This window comes from Micrasema longulum, unplaced genomic scaffold (assembly GCF_059751315.1).
Source record: "Micrasema longulum isolate JH-2025_06_02 unplaced genomic scaffold, ASM5975131v1 h1tg000243l, whole genome shotgun sequence".
NCBI classification, from domain to species: Eukaryota; Metazoa; Arthropoda; class Insecta; order Trichoptera; family Brachycentridae; genus Micrasema; species Micrasema longulum.
In genome coordinates, this window is record NW_028277448.1 from 513,114 (window position 1) to 536,919 (window position 23,806).

At 30.3% G+C, this 23,806-nt stretch overlaps 2 protein-coding genes across 6 annotated transcripts in view; one reads left to right on the forward strand and one right to left on the reverse strand.

Annotated features, from left to right (window-relative positions):
• Window positions 1–881: 881 nt before the first annotated feature.
• Window positions 882–7,624, forward strand: LOC148283390 (protein scarlet-like). Of its 2 annotated transcripts, XM_088223587.1 has the most exons (12): window positions 882–1,016; window positions 1,796–2,004; window positions 2,614–2,662; window positions 3,893–4,076; window positions 4,142–4,294; window positions 4,390–4,628; window positions 4,792–4,996; window positions 5,072–5,103; window positions 5,191–5,296; window positions 5,376–5,606; window positions 5,706–5,841; window positions 7,034–7,624. In XM_088223587.1, exons 2-12 carry the CDS (start codon window positions 1,815–1,817, stop codon window positions 7,420–7,422), a joined length of 1,914 nt encoding a protein of 637 aa, XP_088079713.1. In that variant the 5' UTR covers window positions 882–1,016; window positions 1,796–1,814; the 3' UTR covers window positions 7,423–7,624. The 2 variants fall into 2 exon arrangements, with proteins under 2 accessions (XP_088079713.1, XP_088079714.1); XM_088223588.1 differs by lacking the exons at window positions 5,376–5,606; window positions 5,706–5,841; window positions 7,034–7,624 and having other exon boundaries at window positions 5,072–5,108; window positions 5,191–5,284.
• A 3,548-nt stretch (window positions 7,625–11,172) lies between these two features.
• The window catches only part of Rab32 (RAS oncogene family member Rab32), a 38,144-nt gene continuing 25,510 nt past the window's right edge, over window positions 11,173–23,806 (reverse strand). For all 4 annotated transcript variants that reach the window (XM_088223605.1, XM_088223606.1, XM_088223604.1 and 1 more), the window contains exons 2-5: window positions 22,979–23,195; window positions 21,278–21,459; window positions 13,962–14,105; window positions 11,173–11,442 (exon numbers count right to left, since the gene is read on the reverse strand). In XM_088223605.1, the coding sequence (XP_088079731.1) occupies window positions 11,320–11,442; window positions 13,962–14,105; window positions 21,278–21,459; window positions 22,979–23,195 (666 nt within the window). In that variant the 3' untranslated portion in view covers window positions 11,173–11,319. The remainder of the gene's footprint in view (window positions 11,443–13,961; window positions 14,106–21,277; window positions 21,460–22,978; window positions 23,196–23,806) is intronic.

The following is a 23,806-nucleotide window of genomic DNA, read 5'->3' on the forward strand; positions in this document are numbered from 1 at the left end:
TAAATCCCTATACATTGACCGATCCGGCCTAATGCATAGTCGAGCCGCATTGACACTATATCAGTTAGAAAAGAAGGAAGAATTGTGGATGGGTAATTTCATATCTTCCAAAAATTATTTTATCTGAGTTTTTTTTTTCATGCAGAAAATTATATTTTTCTTTATAGACAATAAATTGAAGATACCTCTCTTAACTTTCCACTATCATAAGGGCCATGCTGACAAGTCTCAGAGACAAAGAGCCTTAGCGGGTTATTCATTAACAAAAATGTCGAATAATATACATACTTAATAACAGGGAATCTATATAAAACCAATTCATGTAAAATGAAAACGGAGTGTTCTCAGGTTATGATAGTCTCCATCTTACATGGCACAGCCTGTTCTAAGATGGAGATTTTTTATCTTTAGAGCGTAAGTAGTCCTATACTAATAAAACAATAACATAAAAAAGAAAAAATAAAACTACTTTATTATAAATCAAATGTAAGAAATTAAAAATCATTATTATACAAATATAAAGTAAATATATGTGCCAAGAATACATGTTACTTAAACATAAATAATATAGTATAATATATAATAAAACAAATATTTAAATTTGCTTTAGCAATGAAATACATAAAAATATAAATAATATGTGTACCAATTATATGAAGTACTACTTTGGGATAGATCTTCCGGCTTTTCGTAGATCTCTTCACTATTTACACAGTGTGGGATGAATGTAGATTGACATAGCTTAGCTCGAAGTATTGTATGTTAATTAATAATAATATTTTAATGAACGCCCTTGTAATGTTGTTTGTGAATGTTTCTGTCTGATTACTTCGTGCATGTGAGTGTGTGAAATCCTCCTAGTTCGCCGTGTTTAACGTTAGCTACAACCAGCGCAACGGGGAGTTGTGACTGCAAGAGATGCATACTTTAACTACTAAACATTAACATTCGTAAAAACTTGGATAAAATAATTGGTGACCTTATATTAGAAGTGTTGAGATTTATACTAGTGAGCGGTAAGCCTGTTTAGTTTATCAATTTATTAATCAAATGTGGCGTTTCAATTAACATGATTTATTACCTTGTTCCTTTTTCGATCATGGTGTTATTAGAGAAATTCCGTATAGTTTATTAGACATATAATTATTTAAGCTTATTATTTGATAAGAAAGAATATGTAGGTAGTTCATAAATACAAAATCATCTAATTATATGTATTATTTCATTGATCACTCTTCAAATGTCTATTATTATTAATATTTTTCATGGTGTGTATACATTTTTTATTATTTTCAAAGTAGTTTTCAGAGTAAAAATATATAAACAATATAAAAATATGAAGTCTGTAAATCATACACGATTATTAAAATAAATAACTCCTAATACAGTTAAATATTTTTAATATTAAATAATTGCATTAATGCACCTCTAGTTTAATAAAATCAAAATAATATGAAAATTTGTTTGCGCTACAAAATATATATCAAGTAATTTAAAACAGTACGTAATGTATTTCACGTAAAAAAATAAGATGGAAAAGGAAAAAATCAAAGAATGTTAGTCAAGCAAAAGCGGAATGAACACAGTGCGTAAATTTCCGGAATCCGATTAACCTAGGATAAAGGATTCGAAGCATCACTATACGTTTTCAAGTGGAATCGGCTTGTATAGAAAAATGAGACACTAGCCATAGAATTTCTAGCCGATTTTTCAGCCTGCTTTTGTACTCTTCAATAAAATCATTGAATATGATAATTTTTCATCCTAATACTCCAATACTTATGTCCAATTTCAGATTATTTAGCACCTTTAAAATGATGTCCCCTGGTCTTCGAAGCCTGGAAGTGCCGAGCACCGTCAAGTACGGCGAAGAATTCGGTGGAGAGGGGCGCGTCCCCGGGGGGCTGACCCTATCTTGGGAGGGACTGAGTGTGTGGAGCTCCAGGAAGGTTTCAGAGGGCTTCTGCGGGACCAGCCAAGAAAAATTTCAGCTTATTGACAAAGGTAAATAAGGAACGATTTTTAATTTTTAAAATAACAAATTGTAGCGTGCGGTTTTTTATGTATGGTTGTGATTTCCACAAAGAAATATGTTGAGAAGGTCAAATATCAATTGCACAATAGCTACATATATACCTACATAATATTGCGCTTAAACCATATGTACATTATCTAAAAGAAATGCACATTTTTCCCAAAAAAATTAAAGAAAAATAATAGAAAGCAATATCCTAAAATAAATAAACTAATTTAAATTAAGTATTTTTATCAACTATTATGATAACATGCCCTTTTTCAACTTTTATCCAAACACGATTTTTAGCACGTTATTATGTTACTAAAATTTGTTTCCTTTCCTATTTATTGTTTATTTTTATGTTGCAAAAATACTGTTATATTTAAGCGTGAAAGCAATTAATACAAATATTATTAATAAATAAATCAATTATCTTTTTATCCGATTTTGTATAATCTTCCGTGGATAGAATCACTAATATATGTTTTGCGCATTGTAAATATAACAACAAACATAAAATTATCTGTATTTTTAAAATTTATGTCCAATACATGTAAATAATTATTAATCTCCCTTACGTAATTTATTGATTTTAGTAAATGGCTCCATAGAATCGGGAACATTAACTGCCATAATGGGACCCAGGTAAGTTTTAAAGCAATAAATCCTCTAAAAGTTTTTTTTAAAATTATTATTCCATGTTGGAGCTCCCTAGTTGGAGCATATGATGTTCACAAAGATCCTTCAAGCATCTCTGTCGGCTGCCAGCTCCTGTGCATCCCAAGTCAGGTTCGCGTCCCGTAGTTATGACACGAACTGCCGACGAACGGTCAGCAGTGAACGTCCAGGACGTCAAGAACCTGATGCCTTGTAAAGTAGGCAAGCGTGGTTAAGGCTCTCAGGTGGCATCCGCAGCACATAGCCAAGCCAACCGTATCGACTCCGCTTGATGACGGTTGTCACCAAGATTCTTCTGAGACACCTATTCTCAAAACTCAGAATTTTGTTGTTTTGGGCCCAGTGAGGGGCCACGATTTGCATTCGTAGAGGAGAATAGGTGTTAAAAATTAATAATTTAAAAAAACTATTTAAGAATAATATGTCAAAATAACTTGATTAGGAAGTACCGGATTCAATTTACCAAATCAACGTCTGTATTTTAAGAATAAGATTGAATTCAGTGTACTTTGTATGTACCATGCTTATGCTTAAATCAAATATTTAATGTTGTATAAGATACGAAAGTCAAGACTAGGCCATGTTTCTTTGAATAGTAAGTTGATATCATAGAAAAAAGACTTTGAAATATACTATTGATGATAAGATTGCTGTTAAAATTGCTCCATTTTATCTTAAAATTATGTGGATTTTGTTGATAACTGTAGTGTAGGTACCAACTGCTCAACAAACTGTTCGAAGACGATTTTTTTCTGTAAACAAATTTCAAAAGCATGAGGATTTCCGGATTCTAAATATGCGAAAAAAAAAAATTTACTAGTCAATATTTTTTACCTTGCATGAATTTTAATTATTTTTGATAGATAAACCGTCATTGTACACAGGTGCACACACACTAAATTTAGCCAACCATAATTTTAGCCATGACGGTTTCATTATTTAGGTAAATGATTAACATAAGTTCTAGTTGTTCCTGAGATTTCATTTTAACGAGTAGCATAGGAATATTTTTGAAAGGTAAAAATTAATTTATGTCTCGGTCTAAATGTACTTTAGTGATTGCGTTTTGTACAGTGCTGCGTTTTATTAATAAAATATATAAATGAGCTGTTTTTGTTGCATTAAGGCGTCCTAAAAATACAAATAAGTACATGATTCAGTTTTGATTCGACCATTAAAATATTTGTACTATTTTAGCGGAGCTGGGAAGACAACACTACTAGCGGCAGTCAGCCTCCGAGTCCAAGGAGATATGTCTGGAAACTTATTGCTAAATGGTTCTCCCGTTAGTAAAAGGGTTTTAGCTGGAATATCTGGCTTTGTACCACAACAGGATCTGGCTATTGAGTCTCTTACTGTAAAAGAACATATGCAATTCATGGTAAGTAATATTATAAACATTAAGGTACATGTGACTTTTTAAATTTTAATATCATTTTAATTTAGGCCAGTATGAAAATGGATCGACATACAAAACACATCATAAGAAGAAAACGGATCAAAGAATTGATTCGTGAGTTAGGAATTACAAAGTGTTACCATACATTGATATCTGCACTTTCTGGAGGAGAACGCAAAAAACTGTCTCTAGCTGTTCAGGTGATCATTCGTTTAAACATCAACTTTTCTATCATACTCAATGTGATACTGTTGTGATATGTGATGGTCTGATGACAATATTTTTCATTACACAGTTGATAAATGACCCACCAATCCTCTTCTGCGATGAACCAACCACTGGACTTGATAGCTGGGCAGCAGCTTCTGTGGTAGCCAGTCTCCGTACCCTGGCAGCATCGGGTCGCGCTGTCTTGTGCGCTCTTCATCAACCAGCTTCTGGTACATTCCAGCTGTTCCACCGAATAATGTTGCTGGCTGGTGGGAGAGTGGCGTATATGGGACCTCTAGATGAAGCCCGTAATTTTTTCAACCGGTAAATCAATATAGTAATATTATGTCGTACGTCATGTTGACATAATAAGCCGATAAAATCAATACTAAAACAAATGTAACAAATGTAAACTGAGCAAGGATTGTTTAAAATTAGTATTATTCAAAACTAGAAACTACTATTTTAAACAGTTTTCATTTTACAGTCAAGGATTCAACTGTCCCATCGGATATAATGAAGCTGAATTCTTCGTCAATACAGTATCTACAGAAGAAAAAGCTAGCGCAATGTGCAGAGCTTGGAATTATACTGAAAATACCAATAATATTACGGAAGTAAAACTTAACGGATATCATGTGCTGTCGGACGGAAAATCAGTCTATAAACCAACCTCTGTTAAATTTCTCACTGTGAGTAATAATATTTGTTTCTACGATTTTTCAAAATATTTTTTTTTTTTAAACTTCTTTTTATTTTGTTTTAAGGGAGAAGAACAATACCAGCGTTATATTTCAATGTAAGGTAAACTTTTTTGCTAAAACTTGATAAAATATATCTTGATGTTGTGTAATTATAGTGATTAGTACCGAGAATTATTTTACAGAGAGACTCCGAGCAAAATAACTCAGTTTTATTGGCTACTATGGAGAAATTACAAGGCAGCCAAAAACGATAAGAAAATTTGGATAACTGAATTTGTAGCGTACTTGGTAAGAATGGCAAAATAGAATATATTTTTTATAAATAATTGACATAACTTTTTTGTGATATTTTTCAAATTTCATTCAGGGTATAGCAATGCTTTTGGCCATTCCTTTCAAAAACGTTCTGGTGACTGTTGATCAACGTGACATACAGAATGTGCAAGGATTAATGTACCTCGTCGTGACGGAGACTATTTTCATGTTCATTTATTGCGTGTTCAATCATTTTCCTTCTGAGATATCCATTTTGTTAAGGGAACTTGCGAATGGCCTTTACACTCCTGGGCCTTACTACCTCTCGAAGATGGTATTCATGGTAAATATACTATATTACATATTATGAACATTACTAAAACAAACTATTCTTCCTTAAAATTTTACTCATAGATTTGTAACCCGAAATTATGTATTTCAGATACCACGAGCTGTCATTGAGCCATTAATTTATACATCTCTCATATTCTGGATTGTTGGATTAAAGGGGGGGTTCCTTGGCTTCCTGCTTTTTATAGTTCCTGTTATATTTTCAGCAAACTGCGCTAATGCTTACGGTTAGCTGTTCAAAATATTTTAATTTGGTTAAAAATCAACTTTTCAATTCAAATTTTACAATCACCGAGATTATGTGCCGTGTATATTTAGACATTTTTACATAATTTTAAGTTTAACGCATCCGTCTCTGTTGTGATCTTAGGGCCTTACTTATAAACTTGGCGTAAAGTTACGCCTAAGTATAGTTGTATAATTCGAATGGGAATACCAGGAATCCTTATTATGGTGGTAGAATAAGGACGGTATTTTCATCTGAATTGTACCACTATATTCAGGTGCAACTGGGTGAAATCCAGTCTGTTGTCTGCAAGCATTTGGACAAACTCAAAATATTGTAATAAAACCAAATGGTCCAAGAAGAAGTTTAAAAATTGAAAAATTGTTTTCTGGCATTGCCTAGTATTTGAAATAATTCGATCAGATGATTTTTTTTCACAGCAATAAAGGTTTCAGCTATTTAACTTCACTAAAATCAACAGACGGAAGAATATAAGAATTATGTACCAACTTGTAAAGACAATTATACCTTGAATTCATTCATTAGACGTACCTGTAGAAATTATAACGGACTCAGTATTGATGTAGACATTTTTAACTGCACGTTGCATTTGTACAGAAAATTTCTTCATGGGGTCGATTATTTGGGATAGTTTGCTGAATGTACATCTTGAGTGGTTTATGCTATGTATATGTGCCGCATGTAATGTATATGTTTGTGTATGTTTTATATGTGCGTTCATGTGTGTGCGTGGATGGCTCGGAGTGTACATTCGGTATTTTTATTTATTTTTATTTATTACCTCCATGGAAAACGCAAATGTCAACAATTATTATTTTCTCACTTAAAATTCTTATTTATTTTTTATTTTTTGTCACATTTAATGTTTATATCTTTTTAATCTATGAAAACTTAATTGGTCTTTTTATGTTAAAAAATTGTTGTTTTTAGTACTTATTTTGTATGACTGTGTGTTTTCTGAATAAAATAAAAAAATAAATACAAAAAATATAGATGTTCAAGCATGGGCAAAATAGTGAATGTTACGCAGTGTGTAAGGTGGTCAATTAAACCAGCCAATGAGAGGCCATTAGCTCTGTAAACGCCTAAATGCTTTCATATTCCCTTCTCTAAAATGTTCTTCATCTATGTTATAATTTGTTAATGTTAAATGCATTTCGTTTACTTTTCAGGAACATGGCTATCTGCTACGTTTGAATCAATAGCGACTGCATCTCTTGTATCAGTTCCTATCGACTTGGTTGGGTATCTCTTCGCTGGAAATTTTATCAATCTCTCAAGTATATCGGCTTACGTTGGTTGGATCCGTTACCTGTCCATATTTTTCTACTCCGCCGAGGCTATTTCCATATTGCAATGGGAGACGATTGATTCTATCGAATGTGATACAAGAGCTGGCCTACCCTGCATTCAATCTGGGACGGAAGTTTTGGACTTTTTTGGCTTCGGAGAGAACAATTACTTTCTAGATCTTTTAGGCATGACAGCCATTTATTTTGTCTTTCATTTGTTTGGGTTCTTAGCACTATTGAAAAGAAGTAAAAAACAACCAGTTTATTAAATCTTATTGTCGTTTGAGATGGGTTATAAAAAAAAAGAGTATTTGTCTCATTTAATCATTCAAAAACATTTAAAAAAAGGCTCTTGCAACATATATAAATAGCCTCACTACCTACCGCTATACGGTTTTATCATTTTTAAACACTGACAAATGCTGTAAATAAAATTACTTCAATATGTATTTTTATTTATAATTATAAGCATAAATTATTTCCAGATTCAGAACATATTTATAAACAATATATAGTTACTTTTTTTTATAAATAAGAGCAAAATTTTTTTGTCGTATAGCAAACTACGTTTCAGAGAGTCGAAGATCGAATTTTTTTTTTTTTAGTTAATATTTTTTTACCATCGGAGTCGGATATATCGGGTCAACTTAAATTATAGTTTAAAATAATTATTGTGCCTATTGTTTTTGCAATTATTGTGTTTATTATTACTATCCTCATTTAAAACGTAATGTAAATAATAATTGTTATTGTATTGTAGAAAGCCAAAACATGTTTCTGAAATAATACTATAAGAGGTATGTCCATTTTTATTTTAATGACATTGTTTAAATAATCATAATTGAGTAAAAGAGTTGATTGCATTTTTTGTTACAAAATTATAGAACATAATAATCTGGCAATTATTGCATTAATGCATAAAATATAAATCAATAATATTAAACTTTTTTTTGTTTTACATATAAGATTTATATATTTTTCTTTTATGATTTACGATACTTTATTAAATTTTTGTGTATTTGTATTTATTTTTACATTAGTTCTCCGATTAAATTAGCTTTTTTACTAACGTTACTTTACTTTTTTATTTTTTCATCCAATTTCATCATTCTTGTGGCAAACTAAAATCATCATTAATTGTGATATTTTATTGCATGATTCAAATAACTGATTTAAATATTGGGTAAGTTCGTATAAAGTACATAAAAACACAGGAAACCAGAACAAAAAAAAATAAAAAAGAACAATTGTTATTAAAAATGCCATTTGTTAAAGTTAATAATGTTTCGATAAACACAGGACCTGGAAACCAATTTCAATTTAAGTCTCCATATTATAGAACGTATTAAATAACCAGAAGACTTATGAGTACGGGTCTGAAAGAGTGAAATCTATATAGAATAGTAAGTATTTTTCTTGAAGAAAACAATAAGTTTTTTTCAATGAATTATTCTGAGGAAATTAATTTGAGGTATGAGTGGTATTAAAAAAAAGTCATACTGAAAAAAAAACGTTTTGCGTTTTTTTTTTCGTAGTAAGTATTATTCGTGACTGTTTTAAAATAACGAAAAAATTAACATATAACCACGTTTGGAGAATTTCACATTAAGAAAATGTCGATAAATAAAACACCAATCTGGTAATATATATATATCTTTTTATTATAAAATACTTTTTTCAAACAGTTAAATTATTACGTACAAAACACAGTCTAATATCAGCGGATTATTGGGACATACTTTGACAGCTATAATCATAACATAATATTTTACTCAGATAATAATCCAGCTAGGATTGTAGTAAGACTCGCCATAGAAAACATAAGGATTCAATTCATTAATTTTTTCCCCTTTTATTTTTATCTTGGGAGATAAAGATAAACTCTCCGGAGACTCTTATTTAGTCTTCAAATTTAAATGTCTCTGGAAAGTTCATTATAATATTTAAACAAATGTTTATTAAATCCCCCTAACCGATACACGAAAATTTCACATGGAAAAATCAATTAATTAAAAAGGTAAAAGCAAGGAATTAGGTAGAAGTTAAAGTTAAAAAAGGTAGAAGTTTTTAAAAAAAACCTTGCTTTGGATTATTATATTTACTTTGTTTTTGGTTTATCTAGATCCCAACAAAAAGCAAAAAAATGTTTTATTTAAATTTAAACTCTTTTCTTAAACATTCCTCTAAATATGATGTAAAATTAGCATAACAAAACTAGTCAATAATGTGGGTATTATTTAAATCTGTACCTTTCTTGAACAATTATTATATTTTCATGCTGAAATAGTTGGTTTTAAATGGGAATTAAAATATTGTTTTATCTATAATTATTTTTAAACGTTTGATAACATAAATGAAATACAGTCAAAAAGATAAAACGATCTAATACGTTTGAGATTTAATACCACCATTAAAAGTTCTGATTTTATTTATTAAATAAAAATAATGTGTATTCAATATTTAAGTGTCGAATTATACCTGATACATTTTGTGATAATTTAGTACTGTATTTATAACATAAATGAAAACAAAAGAGTTAATTAGATAACACGGTGTTAAATTGCAGTGGCAAAATTAAAAAAAATTATTAATAATGAACATTTGAATTATTTTAAGTTAATTGTTTTCTTTGTTTTGTCATACTGAAGCACATAATTTTTTTTTAATGATTTCATTGTGTTATTTAATTTTATATTAATACAAAGACAAGACAGATACAAAAAAATCAATTAATAATAAAACAAAAAAATAAAACTGTAAAATTACATTTTAAAATTGGCCAAGTGATATCAAAATAATTAAAAAGTGATTACGATAGTATTATTTATCAGATGTAAAAATATTAACATAAATTTAACACATTTGACGAAAAAAGATAAATAAGATATGATCACATTTTTAAATTAAATTTTAAATAATTATTTTCATAGCAAATCAATAATCTCAAATAATATAGTATGTTGAAGCTCTAATTGCTTTCAGTCTAGGAACAAAGACTCACATAAAAATACACCTCAATTATAATCATTAAAAAACAAAGAAAAATAATTCGAATTACGGGTCATAAAAGACATTTTTTTTCTCTTACTACATTTTATGGTGCAAATGGCACCGCGTTAGATAGATGCCAGTGCAGGATAATTAAAACGTCAACTGCAATTTTTATGAAGTTAGTAACTGTAAAAAAATCCCACACTCTAAACATTTTACATTTATAAAATCGTAAATAGAAATGTTTTTTGTATCATTTGCCTTAAAAAAAAAAACATTTTTGAATTTGATAAAATATAAGTTATAGTTGATTAAATATATTTTGACCATATTTTTAACATGTGCATAGTAAAGTGTGTATTAAATTATAACTGACAATATGTAATATAGTAATAAAACACGTTTTAAAGTTGTTTACTGTCATGGAGACATAATTTACTGAATTAAAACTTATTTTATGCAAAATATTATATTTCTAAATATTGAATATACTCCTATAAATTATTCAATAATAAAAAGGTGACTGACATATTTTACTAACTTGTGTTGCAAAATTAATTATTACAGTAAGTAACTTATTATTATTGAGTTGAAAATTCATTCATTTTTACTTTAATTTAATAAATATTATAACATATCAGACACGTATTTTGCAATAGCACTTAATAAAATATTACGCAACTAAGATTAGGTACATACATTTTTTTTACAAAATATTAATTTATTGAATTGTCAACGTAGGGATTTCAAACATATTTCAATTTTATAATTATTTTTTATTTAAAACAAATTATGAATATATACAAAATTATCGGAACGTCTGACCTAGCAAAGATAAACTAGAGCATTCATCTATAACCGGTGTTTCATTTCCATAATAATAAATACATGAAATAATGTGTTGTTCCCGACATACGACAAACATAACGTTATAATTTTATCACCAAAAATATCTTACGTTAAAATGTTTATTAATTTTCTAACCCGAGTCAGTACAAACTATTTTAGTGCTACGTTCAAATGAGCATGCGGTCATATTAAAATTTTGCCTTTTTTTATAAATCTGGGTTTAAAAATCGACTGTAGATATTTTTCGCGATCGGACATCACTAGTACTGGCGCGACGGCGGCGGTTCACAGCAAAAGGGACGAATGAACAATGCGCGAGTAATTTGTTAGCAAGCGCAGGATTTGCTGGTTGACGCCGCTGACGCCGCACCACCTTCACGTCCCTCCAGTGATAACTTCTCGCTGTCTCTGCTTTCGTTACTTTGTATTAACTTATCGTTGAGGAGAATCTGGAACAAATATCAACAAATTAATAACGACGGCTCCCAAAAAACACAATTAAAAGAATTTGTATTTTTAAAATACGTTTTGAAAATACTTTGGGAATTGAATATTATTCAATGAGTGATAAAAGCACATAATGTATGTATTCATCAGTGACCAGGTAGTCTTATCACTTATTTACAGTATTTTGAATAAACCCACTTCTCCTAAACAGGATAAACATCTGAGAGAGCTCTTCCAACCTTTATTACAACGTGGGCCATCTCTTCGCTCTAGTAACGAGAGAATCCTTTCAATTCACCACTTTAAATTGTTTGCCTCCTCTTTTTCAGTAGTAGCCGCTCGATCGTTTAATAATCTACTTACTAATGTCAGAGACGCCCCTTCTTTATTCACATTTAAATCACGATTGAAATGTCTCAAACCGCGTAACATTTATTTTTCTTCAACTCCTCCATTTGTTTGCTGATTTAAATGAATAAATTTGACAAATTTACATCGTTGCACGCACGAAACATCTCATTTGATTTTTGTTTTTAAAATGTATTCAAAAATGTGTTGATAGATCAACAACATGGATTTCGAGCTGCCAAATCCACTACAACCAATCTGCTTGCTTATACTACTGCTATTACTTGTGCTCTTGAAGACAATCTTCAGGCTGATGTGCTTTATACAGACTTTTCTAAAGCTTTCGATAAATTCAATCACACAATTCTTCTGGCTAAATTACAAGCCATCGGTATAAGGGATCCTTTATTATCATTTTTCATGTCTTACCTAAGTGAAAGAAAACAGTTGATTCAAATTAATAATTCCTTGTCTTCTCCAATCACTGTTACTTCTGAAGTACCTCAAGGAGCCCACCTTGCTCCATTATTATTTAATATTTTTATAAATGATATTATCAATGTTTTTCGAAATTCAAAATTCTGGCTTTTTGCTGATGACAACAAGGTACTTAAACTTATTGAATCTCCTAATGATTGTCTTCTTTTTCAACATGATATGAATTGTTTTAATGAATGGTGCGACATCAATTGTCTTCAACTTAACATTGACAAATGTAAAATAATATCTTTCTCGCGACGAAAAAAACCTATACAATTCAACTGCAAACTAAAAAATACTTCCCTTTTTATGGTTTCGTAAATAAAGGATCTTGGCATTACTTTAGATAGTAAACTCTCCTATCGTGAACACATTGATAATATTTCAAACAAATCTCTCAAACTTCTCAGTTTTATCAACATAGTGACGGCGGACTTCAAAAATATCAATACCATCAAAACTCTTTATTGCTCACTAGTTCGACCCCATCTAGAATACGCTTATTCTATTTGGTCTCCATTCTACAGGACTCATATTGACCATATCGAGTCAGAAAAGTGGCATGGTTGCTCGGATTACAAAGGGGTAATAATTTTTATTTTGAAATAGAGAATTCTCTTAATCTGTCTTCATTGGAGAGACGTAGAACTGAGATGGACCTTATATGCATTTTCAAAATACTCAATGCTTTAAGTGATATCCCATCTCTGTTGCAATCAATTTCTTTTCATGTTCCCAACCGTGTCACCAGAAGTCAAAATCTGCTATTTATAAAATCTTCTAAGAGCAACTTTGGTTTTTATGCCCCAATGTCCAGAATGTGTGGATTAGTCAATTCATCACACGACTTGGAATTTTTTGGGATAGATCTTCCGGCTTTTCGTAGATCTCTTCGCGACTAAACAGTGTGGGATGAAGTTGGATTGGCATGGTTTAGCTTAAAGTTTTTGGTCTTTCGTTTTTTTGAATATATTGTGTACAATTAATGTTTTGTCCTTGTTTGACTTTGCTAAATAGTTTTATGTTCTTTTTGTTCAGTTTCTCGCATTTATGTTTCTTCATGTAACTTTTGTAATTGGCTTAGGCCGTACATATATAATAAATAAATGAAAAAAAAATGTTCTTAACTTTAGACCACATTATTCTGAGACCTCTCACATACCTTATTACATATTTCTTACACAATCTGAGAGTTTTCAATAAAAGAATTAAGGCTGTCGTCCAATAAAATGCACGAAAAATAAGGGAATCATTTTATCAAAATCGCGCTTTAAAAAAAACGTAAATAAACAATAATTTTCTAAGGTGTTGTTAACTAATTAGTGTACTTAAGTTTCATATAACTAAAATATAATTACTTTTCGACCGGCAGATTACGGCTCTTAAAATTTAGACAAAACTTAGGTACATCGGTAATCATATAAAGATGAAGTTCAAAGGTTTTAGAAAAGAAATATTTTCGAACATTTTAAATCGCATAATTTTTTTGGTATTTTAAAAGTTTTATTCGCTCTCCCGGAAATTTTTTAAATTGCGTATTATTGGCATTAGAGGTAGGTTTTTGGCGCATAGAGACGACAATATAAAGCATTGGCGGAAATTTCAATGCGTGGTTTTCCGCAAAAAACAATTTAAACAAACGGCTTTATACTCCATGCGTATTATTATTTACTTTGTAAAAAATGGCAAATACCTTATTGACTAATGACCTGGCAGCTTCTTCAATATTGATATTTTCCTTGGCAGACGTCTCGAACCATCCCGCGAATCCCCTCTCCCTGCAATACTCGTCCATCTTCACAGGAGTATTGATAATGCCTTCTTTTTGTTGATCACACTGAAAATAAATAAATTACAATTACTGAACGTCCCAGCGAATTTAAAAGGTCTGAAAATTGTAAACATACTAAATGAGAATGTATTAAAAAAGAACAAATACTACATCGTTCTATTTACCATATCTACTTCATTCGAAAAACTTTCGAATATCCCCTGTTTTTTAGGTAGCAAAATAATGTTTGTTTTACTGCATTAGAAAAAGGTTAACCATAATACTTGTATGAACCTATGTATTTATCCATACTAATATTATAAATGTGAATGTGAGTTTGTTTATTTGTTCGTTTTTCTTTCACGTCTCAACCGAGCGACTGATTGACATATATAATAATATGTGTAATCAGAAATTAAATTGTATCGATATTAATAACATATCTTTAACTTCCTTCAAAAATGAAATTTCCAAAATTAATTCAAGTTATGATGTTGCGCCTTCAATCCGCAGCCTATATTATGCAGGTTATGTGCAGTTCTGTATGTAGGCACATAATAAATGTACACTGTATGGTCAACTATAGTTGTATTGTTTATTATAATGTGCAACTGTGTGACCAATATTCAAGTAGATATATTTTCAATACTTTGTATCACATTTACATTTCTAGTAATATTATAAGTTTTGTATGATTAGTTATTTAATGTTATGTATAATTTTTACGTGACAACATTTACAATAACAATATTATGTGGAAGCCTCTTATTGGACTTTATGATATGTATTTATAGTATAATTGTATCTTATAAATTTATAAATGTGTTGTTTTCGTGTTGGCTTTCCAATAAAATAAAATAAAATAAAAAATAAAATATATATTTTTGCATAGGGCAGCCGGAGAGGTGAGAAGTAAACAGGATACTTATTGTTCAGCTCAATTTTTTTTTAAAGTACTACACAAAAAATATATAATACATCAAAAATGAAAAACATTATTTGAAAATGAGTAAGGCGGTAAGGTGGGATGTCAAATATAATTAGTTTAAAACGAGTTTTTTAAATTTCTATACTTGAAATGATTATTAATGTTTTGTGTTTAATTGTATACATTTTATACATAAATAACAGTTATAAAAATTGAATTAAAATCGTTTGGTTTGCTTTTCGTTTTGGTTTTGTACTAGGATTTTGGATTTGTGAATACAATAACGATGCTACGTCGCCATAGACTTGCAGATCGTCATATTTTTTTTCAATAGTGATAGTTAGAGGACCGGGAATTGATACAAGCTACTTTCTATATCGAAAAAATATATTATATTTGTGTATTTAAACATTATATAAAACTAATTAATTACCTGCCTACATAATTTCTCCCTAATACCATTCAAGCGAAGCCGCAGGTAAAAGCTAGTAATCAAATAATTGAGATCACTTGAACCAATAATGACAATTTAATCCAATTTTAATAATTTAACAATAAATAGTCAGATTAATATTATATCATATCGATATCTTACAATCTAAAAGAACCATCACTGATACCCTTTTCCTTTACAAAATAGTTAATAATAACTTAGATTACCCTCAACTATTTGAGAAAATTAAAATTCGTATCCCTCAACGCACAACTCCGCTGCAACAATTGTTTCATTCATCAATAATAAGAATGCATCTTTTTCCAGAATCCTAAATTTGTAAAAACTTTTTTTTTCTGAAATCGATATGTATTTTCTCAATCTAAACGACTATAAAGAAAATACTAGAGCCTTAAATTCCAATTTATGATTGTAATTTAGTCTAACTGAACATATTTAACAAACTTTATATTCTTTCATATTACATTCTCGGCGAATGCATCCCTGTTAAATGATGAAAAAAAAATTAAAGGTCCTAACTTTTTTTCTGCTTAATAAATTTATAATATTAAGAGTTATTATTCTCGTGGCAAAGGTCTACATTTCTCTGAAAACCGCACGTAAAGATTCAGCTCACCGAGGATACACGTGTAGATAGATTAGGATATATATTTTGTTATATTAGGAATATTTGAACCCAGCGCAAAGCTTTTGCTTTTTAAGAACTCCTTAATATTTAATATTAATAAAAATTACTTTTTAAATTAAAGGTAAAATACACATTTTTAATGGTTCTTGGGTATCCATAATTTATTTTATTGATTTCTCTATTCTGGATATTTATGAATATCATGCAACGTTACTTAATGCTAACAGTAAACTTTTTTTTGTTATAATTACATATGTTTACTTTCTGAACCAGTTGATTAGTGAAATTATTCATTTAAATCAAATAATTTAATCAATTTAAGAACAAAGAAAACAAATATTTGTAACTTATGTAATTGTGACGAAAATGCGCTATGTATTCTACATTATCTTCAAGTGATAAGATGCCATTTAAAACAATATTAAGTGAATCATGAACACACGAAGATAGATTTAGACAAATAACCTTGTTTATTTTCGATGAACAATCGAAATTTAGTGCGTTGTTCTATTTTACAAACATTTTGAGTTCAACAATATTAATTTTGTTCTTGTTTGAACAGAAGGTTATCGAGAGTAAATATTATGTTTGTATTTCTTTATTTTTCACTCAGAGTAATAACGCGCTACAGTTATAGAGATGGCATTTCGCTCTGCATAGAACAAAAGCGTGGCAAATTTTTAGTTCGGTTTTTGGTTAATAACAAACGTGTAGCGGACGATTTCGTCGCTGTGCTTGCGATTCTCGACCTAAGTACCTGCAGCTCATTGTTTTGCTGTAAAAAATAGCTGACTTCATGATTGATTATCCTAGAATGATTTTTGTCAGTTTGGGCGGCTCTTCGGTAGGTCGTTATTACTCTGAGATTTTTCAGCACGGCTCGAAACATTAACACGAATATTACGATTTTGTCAATTTGACTTCTATTTATCTCTTGAAAATATTTTTAAAATCTATATTCAGCTCAAAATTTCTATAATAAACTGTTATGAATTTAATTTATTTTTTTGAGATAGAGAACATTGAAGAGATAAAGAAGTCTACGCATTGACAGAACCCTATCATAAGCTGGTTTAGTTAGCCACTTTACACGCTGTGTAATATTCACCATTATATTTATGTTTGAACACCCATTTTCCTAAAATTCTTTCTTCTGTTGACATACGTTAAAGAGCTCTGGCCATTGCCGCGCCGCGCCGGTGAGATTCTTCGGACTAAATTATTTCACGAGCATGCTAGGCAACGCCCAAAAACATTTTTTTACTTCTTTTAGGACCAGTTGGTTTAATCAACAATAATTTACATTTAATCTCATGAAAACAAAATTCAACTAGGTACATACCTACTTTTTAATATATGAAATTGTCTTTTCATCCTGTCTTTTAACTCCAAATATTGTTATATGAAATTATGTTTTTTGTATTCTAACTATAAATAATGCAGTTACCATGATAATTAGGCGTGTAAATTCATTTTTTTATCACTTTTATTCTGCGAACAATAATACTAATAAAAAAATAATCTTCTCCTCTGAATGCTTTTGTTTACGCTCATAATGCATTTACATATCTCTATGAATTTAATTGATTGCATTTTAAAATACGAAAATAACAAATTGCTTAACGGACGGTGGATTCAGCAAGAACAGTACATTCTACTTACCTTAATTAAAAATTTATTAACGAAAAAACATGTAAAAAAAAACATAAATGAAAAAAAGAAAACATAAAAACTACAAATATGTATATTAATATGGTTTATAGAAGGGAAATTATTTAATATACCTCTTCATCCATACTTTTTCACTTTTGTGAAATCCCTAAAAGGAATAATGCATTTTTGTAACTTTTGTGACACGTTAAATAACACCTTTTATTTAATTGGTTAGTTGAAAGAAATCGCTATTTGGCAATAAGCCCGCCAACGTATATTTTACACAATCCCACTTCGCTTGTTTATCTGAGAGAGCCCTTCCAACCTCTATCACAACATGAACTATCTCCTCGTTCGAGTAACGAGAGAACCCTTGTAATACCCTTTCACCGCTCTTATTTTCTTGCCTCCCCTTTCACAGTTGTAGCTGCTCGATTGTGGATTAATCTAGAGACGCCCCTTCTTTATTTACATTTAAATCGAGATTGAAATATCACCATCTAAATACTTTAGTTATTCCTTTCTCCTTATTTCCTTCCCATCTCCTCTCGTCTCTTCGTGTATAGTCTTATTTTTTTTTAAAGTTAATTTTTGTATTTAATTTTGCATAAAATTATAAGATTCAGTGTAATTTCTTATAGTATGTCCATGTATTTGTAATTTTTTCAAACTGAACGGTTTGGGTAGGTAGGAATAAATTCATTCAAAGTAAGGTTTAAGTCCGCCCTTATATGTATATTTCTATTAAGTGTTAAATAAATTAACGTAAAACAAATTCAAGTTTTATCTCTTCAGCCTTCCTTAGTATATATAAGGGTATATATTATTATAAACGGCATATTTTTTTCGGATTAATTTTGTACTAAGACGTACATTCCATTAAAATATTTAATAAACTTTGCTCATGTGTGCTGACATAAAGTTTTCACATAAATAATTCATACAAATGTGCGTGCTTATACAAGCAAAAATTGGATGTTTAAACTTTTTTTATTTTTATGCTTTATTATGTCAGTTCATAACACTTTAAGTACTAATATAAACGTTTACTAACTTTTTTAATTTTATTATGTATATTTATTTTTTTCTTGGTTACCGACAGACACTACAATATTACACTTATTAATCATTTTTACACATTGAGCCGTTTTTTAAAACGCCGCGGTCATTTTCGGACCTACACAATGCAAGAAAACTGTAATAGACAAATGAACTATTTAAAGATTTTACCTGTTACATAATCGTGCGAAAATGACTTGTTTTTCTTATTTTAGCACATAAAGTGTGAAGAAGTACGTAAGAAATTGGTGAATGTACGATTCTACTTTTTTTTTTTCTTGCTTCATCCTGAAACGGTATTATTTTTCATAATTGATGGAAAATTAGGCATCAATTTAAATTCCACACTACTGTCTTAAGATTAAATAAAACTATATTATGGAAGCAGTCGAACTTGACAACTCGCTGTAGTAAAAATGTTTTAGAAAAATAGAAGAAACCATTGAAATATGCTATAAGTATATACTAGATGTAGCACTAAGAAACCGACTTATTTTATGTTATTTATTTATTTAAATAGTTGTAAAAAAAAAATTAAACAACTAGTTATAACTTAAATTATAATCAATCTTGTCTTCCATTCAACATAGGTTCCGGGGCTTATCTTGTGTTTGGTGGGAAATAGTTATTTTTCTCGTATACGCTGAGCAAATGTAAAGCGGTGCGAAAGGGAGCTTTGAATTCAAAGTAAGCGGCTTAAACAGTTAATCCTTTTTGCTCTACTACGCGTTTTGCACGGCAATGTTGTTCGATATTTTTTCAACAATATTTTAAATTACTTTATTATTTATTAAATTAATTAATTTATTTATTATAATTCTAATCCCTTTAACTCCCGGAAAACTGAATGTTATTATCAAAATATTATTTATTTGTCGTTACTTTGTACATATTGTTAAATTTTGCATGACTGATGATTTCAATAAATACACGAAAAAACACAAATATGCGCCCCGAGCCCTCAAAAATGATGATGCCCAAACGCTCAGTGATGCTGAACGCGTATTTATTCGTTCTTTGACCACCAACCGGGTGTGACGTGAACTTGACGTTTAGAATCGAAACCAAAATGCCTGCTTGTACCTACTGTGAAGGCGTGTAAACACCGTTCGGATAAACTCTGTAAAAATAATTGTGTAACTTTTCATTGGGAAGTATTTGTTTACGAGTGATTAACAAACCATCAAATAATTAATATTCAAATATAAACATGATTTATTGTAAATGACAAATTACGCCCAGTGACACAATAGCGAAGCTCTTTGACAAGGGTACACTCGTACACTGTAGGAATACGTATTAAAAAAAAAAAAAATGCATTCCCGAAAATCCAGTAAAAAGACATGAATGGCACGAAATTATAAGGAATTTCAATAAAAAATCGGATTGGGATCCATAAAAAACGAATTTGTTTTAAAAAAATTCATAAAAACTTTTTTATGTAGTACGCAATCTCATCGCATGCGTACCTGCTATAAATAAATAAGCTCGGTAACCATGGGTATGTTTTCGTTTCACTACTTTTTTAAATATTTTACTCTATGTAAATTTGTCGATTGGAAAAAAAGTAAGAATTTCTACATGCCATACAAAAAATGTTGACAAGATTAATTAGTGTGCGTGACAATAACAAAATTCAGGTGCAGACACTTACAAATAATGAAGGTTTAATGGTAGAATGGATCAGCATACTAGTAAAATGCATAGATTTATTTATTTAAACCATCAAGTACAGAGCGGACTTTAAAACTTTAGCGAACTTATTGCTAAAAGCAACATCTTCCAGCCAACCGAAAAACAGACTGGTCAAAAGAAAAGTTGATCAAAAATTTGTACTAAAAAACGAAAATATGTACTCGTAATAACAGCTGTTTTTTAATTCGTCGGCCTCGTGGTGTAATAGTCAGCGCGTTTGCCACCTTGCGAGAGGTCTCGAGTTCGATTCCCGAAATGGTTAAGATGAAATATTTATTCAAAAGGGTGTTTTCACACCAGAATATTTCATAGTCCCCGGGACTGGTACCTGAAGCGTAAGACTGATCATCTTACCTTCATGTCACAATTTTTTTATCAAGATACGCTGCGATTGGTGCACCGATGCTGTACCCTATGAACCATTAGGTGCGGTAAGGTAATGATGATTCTTTGATAACAAGTTGTCTTCTTTCATGAGATCACTGAATCAAATTCAATTATAAACACCTCTCTCCCGCCTCCGCTCCCACCAAGTCTACTATAGACGATTGTGTCTTTCTACTTTCTTTTATAATAATCTTGTATTTATACATATGTCCTTATAAATGTCAATTGGGCGTATATATTAACGAATAAATAAAAAAATGATGATTTAATTGGAAGATAAGGCTTGCACATATTGACTTAAAAATAAAAAATCTAAATAGATATTTGTAGCTATATAAAAAGCCTAAAAATAACTTATAACGTGGTAAAGTATTTTTTATAGTCGTTGGAACTGTATTTTTTAGGATATGTTTGAGACCAAAGAAATTGTTTACCTTATTAGCGAGCAGAACGCAGGGAATTGGAGAACCGTCGGGGAGTTGAACCTTGGAATCCAGGTCCTGTTTCCACTTGACTACCGCATCGAAGGTCGCTACCCTCGTGACGTCAAATACTATGAAGGCTCCAACAGCTTCCTTGTAATACACGCGGGTCATATTACCGAACCGTTCCTGGCCTGAAATATGCACCATGTTTTGAAATTAAAATAATGTAAGAAAACACAATAATGCATCTTCCAATTAATAAAAAAAGTGTAGACTTTTGTAGGTTAAGAGATAAAAGGAATTAACATTAAACAGGGTTCATTTTTTCTTACCGTTATCATAAATCAACTGACTTGACAAATTTGTTCTGATGTAAAATAACATATCTATATCTCTTATATAAGAATGCATTTGATTGAACTATTTAGACATTTTTTAGTAGTTTCAATCATTTTTAAGTAATTAGTTCTAAAATTACCATTTTTTTATCAAAATTGGTTTGCAAGATAAATGATAAAATAGCATTTAATATGTAGATACACAAATTAAAATAACGTGTTTACCCCTCTAATAGAGTAAAAACTCTAGTACCTATATACAGTGCTTCAAATATAAATTTTATGAATAAATTATTTTACTACCGTCATTACTAGGTGCAAATATTTTTATTTGTTTTATTTATTTATTTAATATATAATACAAATAATTTAATATATAATACAAATATATAATACAATATATAATACAAATACACAGTTTACAAAAGAAAATGTGAATACAATTAAATATAATTTCCTTTTCATTTATGGATGTAGCCACTCCACTGGCCCACAGGCACGTTCCGGAGTGTCAGTGTATTATTTATTTTATACCTAATAGTACATACTTTCACATCAATTGTTGTGTAAAAATTCAAAGATAATATGAAAAAAGATTCTAAAACATACCGAAATTCATAAAATGAGAAAGGATTTTCAAGATATTTAAATTATATTCTGATATGTGAAACATATTCCTCAGCTTCCTGTCTAGTATTTTTAGTAATCCATTTTTGGACTAGAGTTTTGAAAAGATTGTTTTTCATTTTGCTTACCGATTTGTCCATACTTAAAAAGTTGTATAGCTTAGAGGCCAGAAAATTATAGTGCCTTCGTCCGTAATTTATTTTTTTTCATTGAGAGCAGAAATGTTGTTTTTTTTCTTTGTCTAGTGTCGTAAATTTGTTGTCCGTCATTACGTCTGTCAGGCTTTTGATGAAAGTGTCTTAAAATTGTATTTATTTTAAATATTACACCACAAAATGAATACAAACGCGTCCGACTACATATTAATGGACTCACTTATGTTATTCGTTCTCTATTGACCCACGAGCGACGAATTGAATCTTAAATTTTAAATTTCGATTGGCGGTGAGGGGCCTTAATTCCCGGATTCGGTGCATGAAAAATATTTAACTGAAATAAAGATTTAAAGGAGTGTTTTTACCACATATACTCGTATTTTGTACTCAACGAACTAGCACGGCAAACATAAGACTGATAATTTTTGCAACAAATTATTAACATTTGTGTACCGACGATCGTTACAATAGATTCACATAACAATGTTATAAGGAAGCTGATATTTTGCTAATGCACCAAGTGAATAAAATAACATTCCACGGTAGAAAACGATTTCAGTAACTGAATTCATTGCGATATGTTTATTTACCTGCTATGTCCCACAGCTGTAGCCGTATCGTTGTGTTAGAGTCCCAGTTGAGGACCTTCAGGGCGAAGTCGACTCCTATAGTGGCGCGGTAATGTTGGCTGAAAAACTGATGAACGTATCGCTTGATGATAGATGTCTTCCCAGTTCCCAGCTCTCCTATCACAAGGATCTTATACAGGTGCTCTCGGCGGTCTCCTCCCAGCGGAGAGGGGTGAGCCTGTAATTAATATAATTTCATCAATAACGCAAGGATCTAAAGTAAATCTCAAAATGTGGAGAGTTGCCTAATTGAAATAGTTGTCATTGTGCCCATATGGAGAAAACCCATTCTACGATTGTTGACCACGAAGTTAGCTACAGATTACAGCAATACAACGGGCCGGAGGTACTCGGGTTGAGAATTTCATACGCTAACCGAAACTGTTCATTACACGTTGTTGTCAACTAAAAACCAAAAAATTGGAACGCTTTTGTTCTATGCAATAGAGCTTAAAGGCTTCTCTAGAAAATTATAACTCTTAAGACAAAATTGTTTTTTTTCATTGAAAAAAACAACAGAAATCACACAAATAAACAAGTAGGTATAAAAAGTAGTAGGTGCATCTAGTTAAAAATTCACGACTTCGACTTATTCGGTGGTTCACAATACGTTGAATAGTTAGGTCGCTTAGTAAATCGACGAATTGTGAATATTGACAATCAAACTTTAAACATTAGGGCACAAAATTTAACTACGAAATCATAGTTTTAAGTAGGTAATATGTTAATGCCTGATATTTTGTTTTTTTGTAAAAACTAAGAATATTTGTTTTAATTTTTAAAAAAACG

What these genes read in the sequence shown, in the direction of transcription:
- LOC148283390 (XM_088223587.1), top strand. Translation starts at nt 1,815, where the DNA reads ATGATGTCCCCTGGTCTTCGAAGCCTGGAAGTGCCGAGCACCGTCAAG. An exon ending in GCCCGTAATTTTTTCAACCG is followed by an intron (nt 4,629 to 4,791) that starts GTAAATCAATAT and finishes TTCATTTTACAG; the next exon opens with TCAAGGATTCAACTGTCCCA. An exon ending in AAACTGCGCTAATGCTTACG is followed by an intron (nt 5,842 to 7,033) that starts GTTAGCTGTTCA and finishes TTTACTTTTCAG; the next exon opens with GAACATGGCTATCTGCTACG.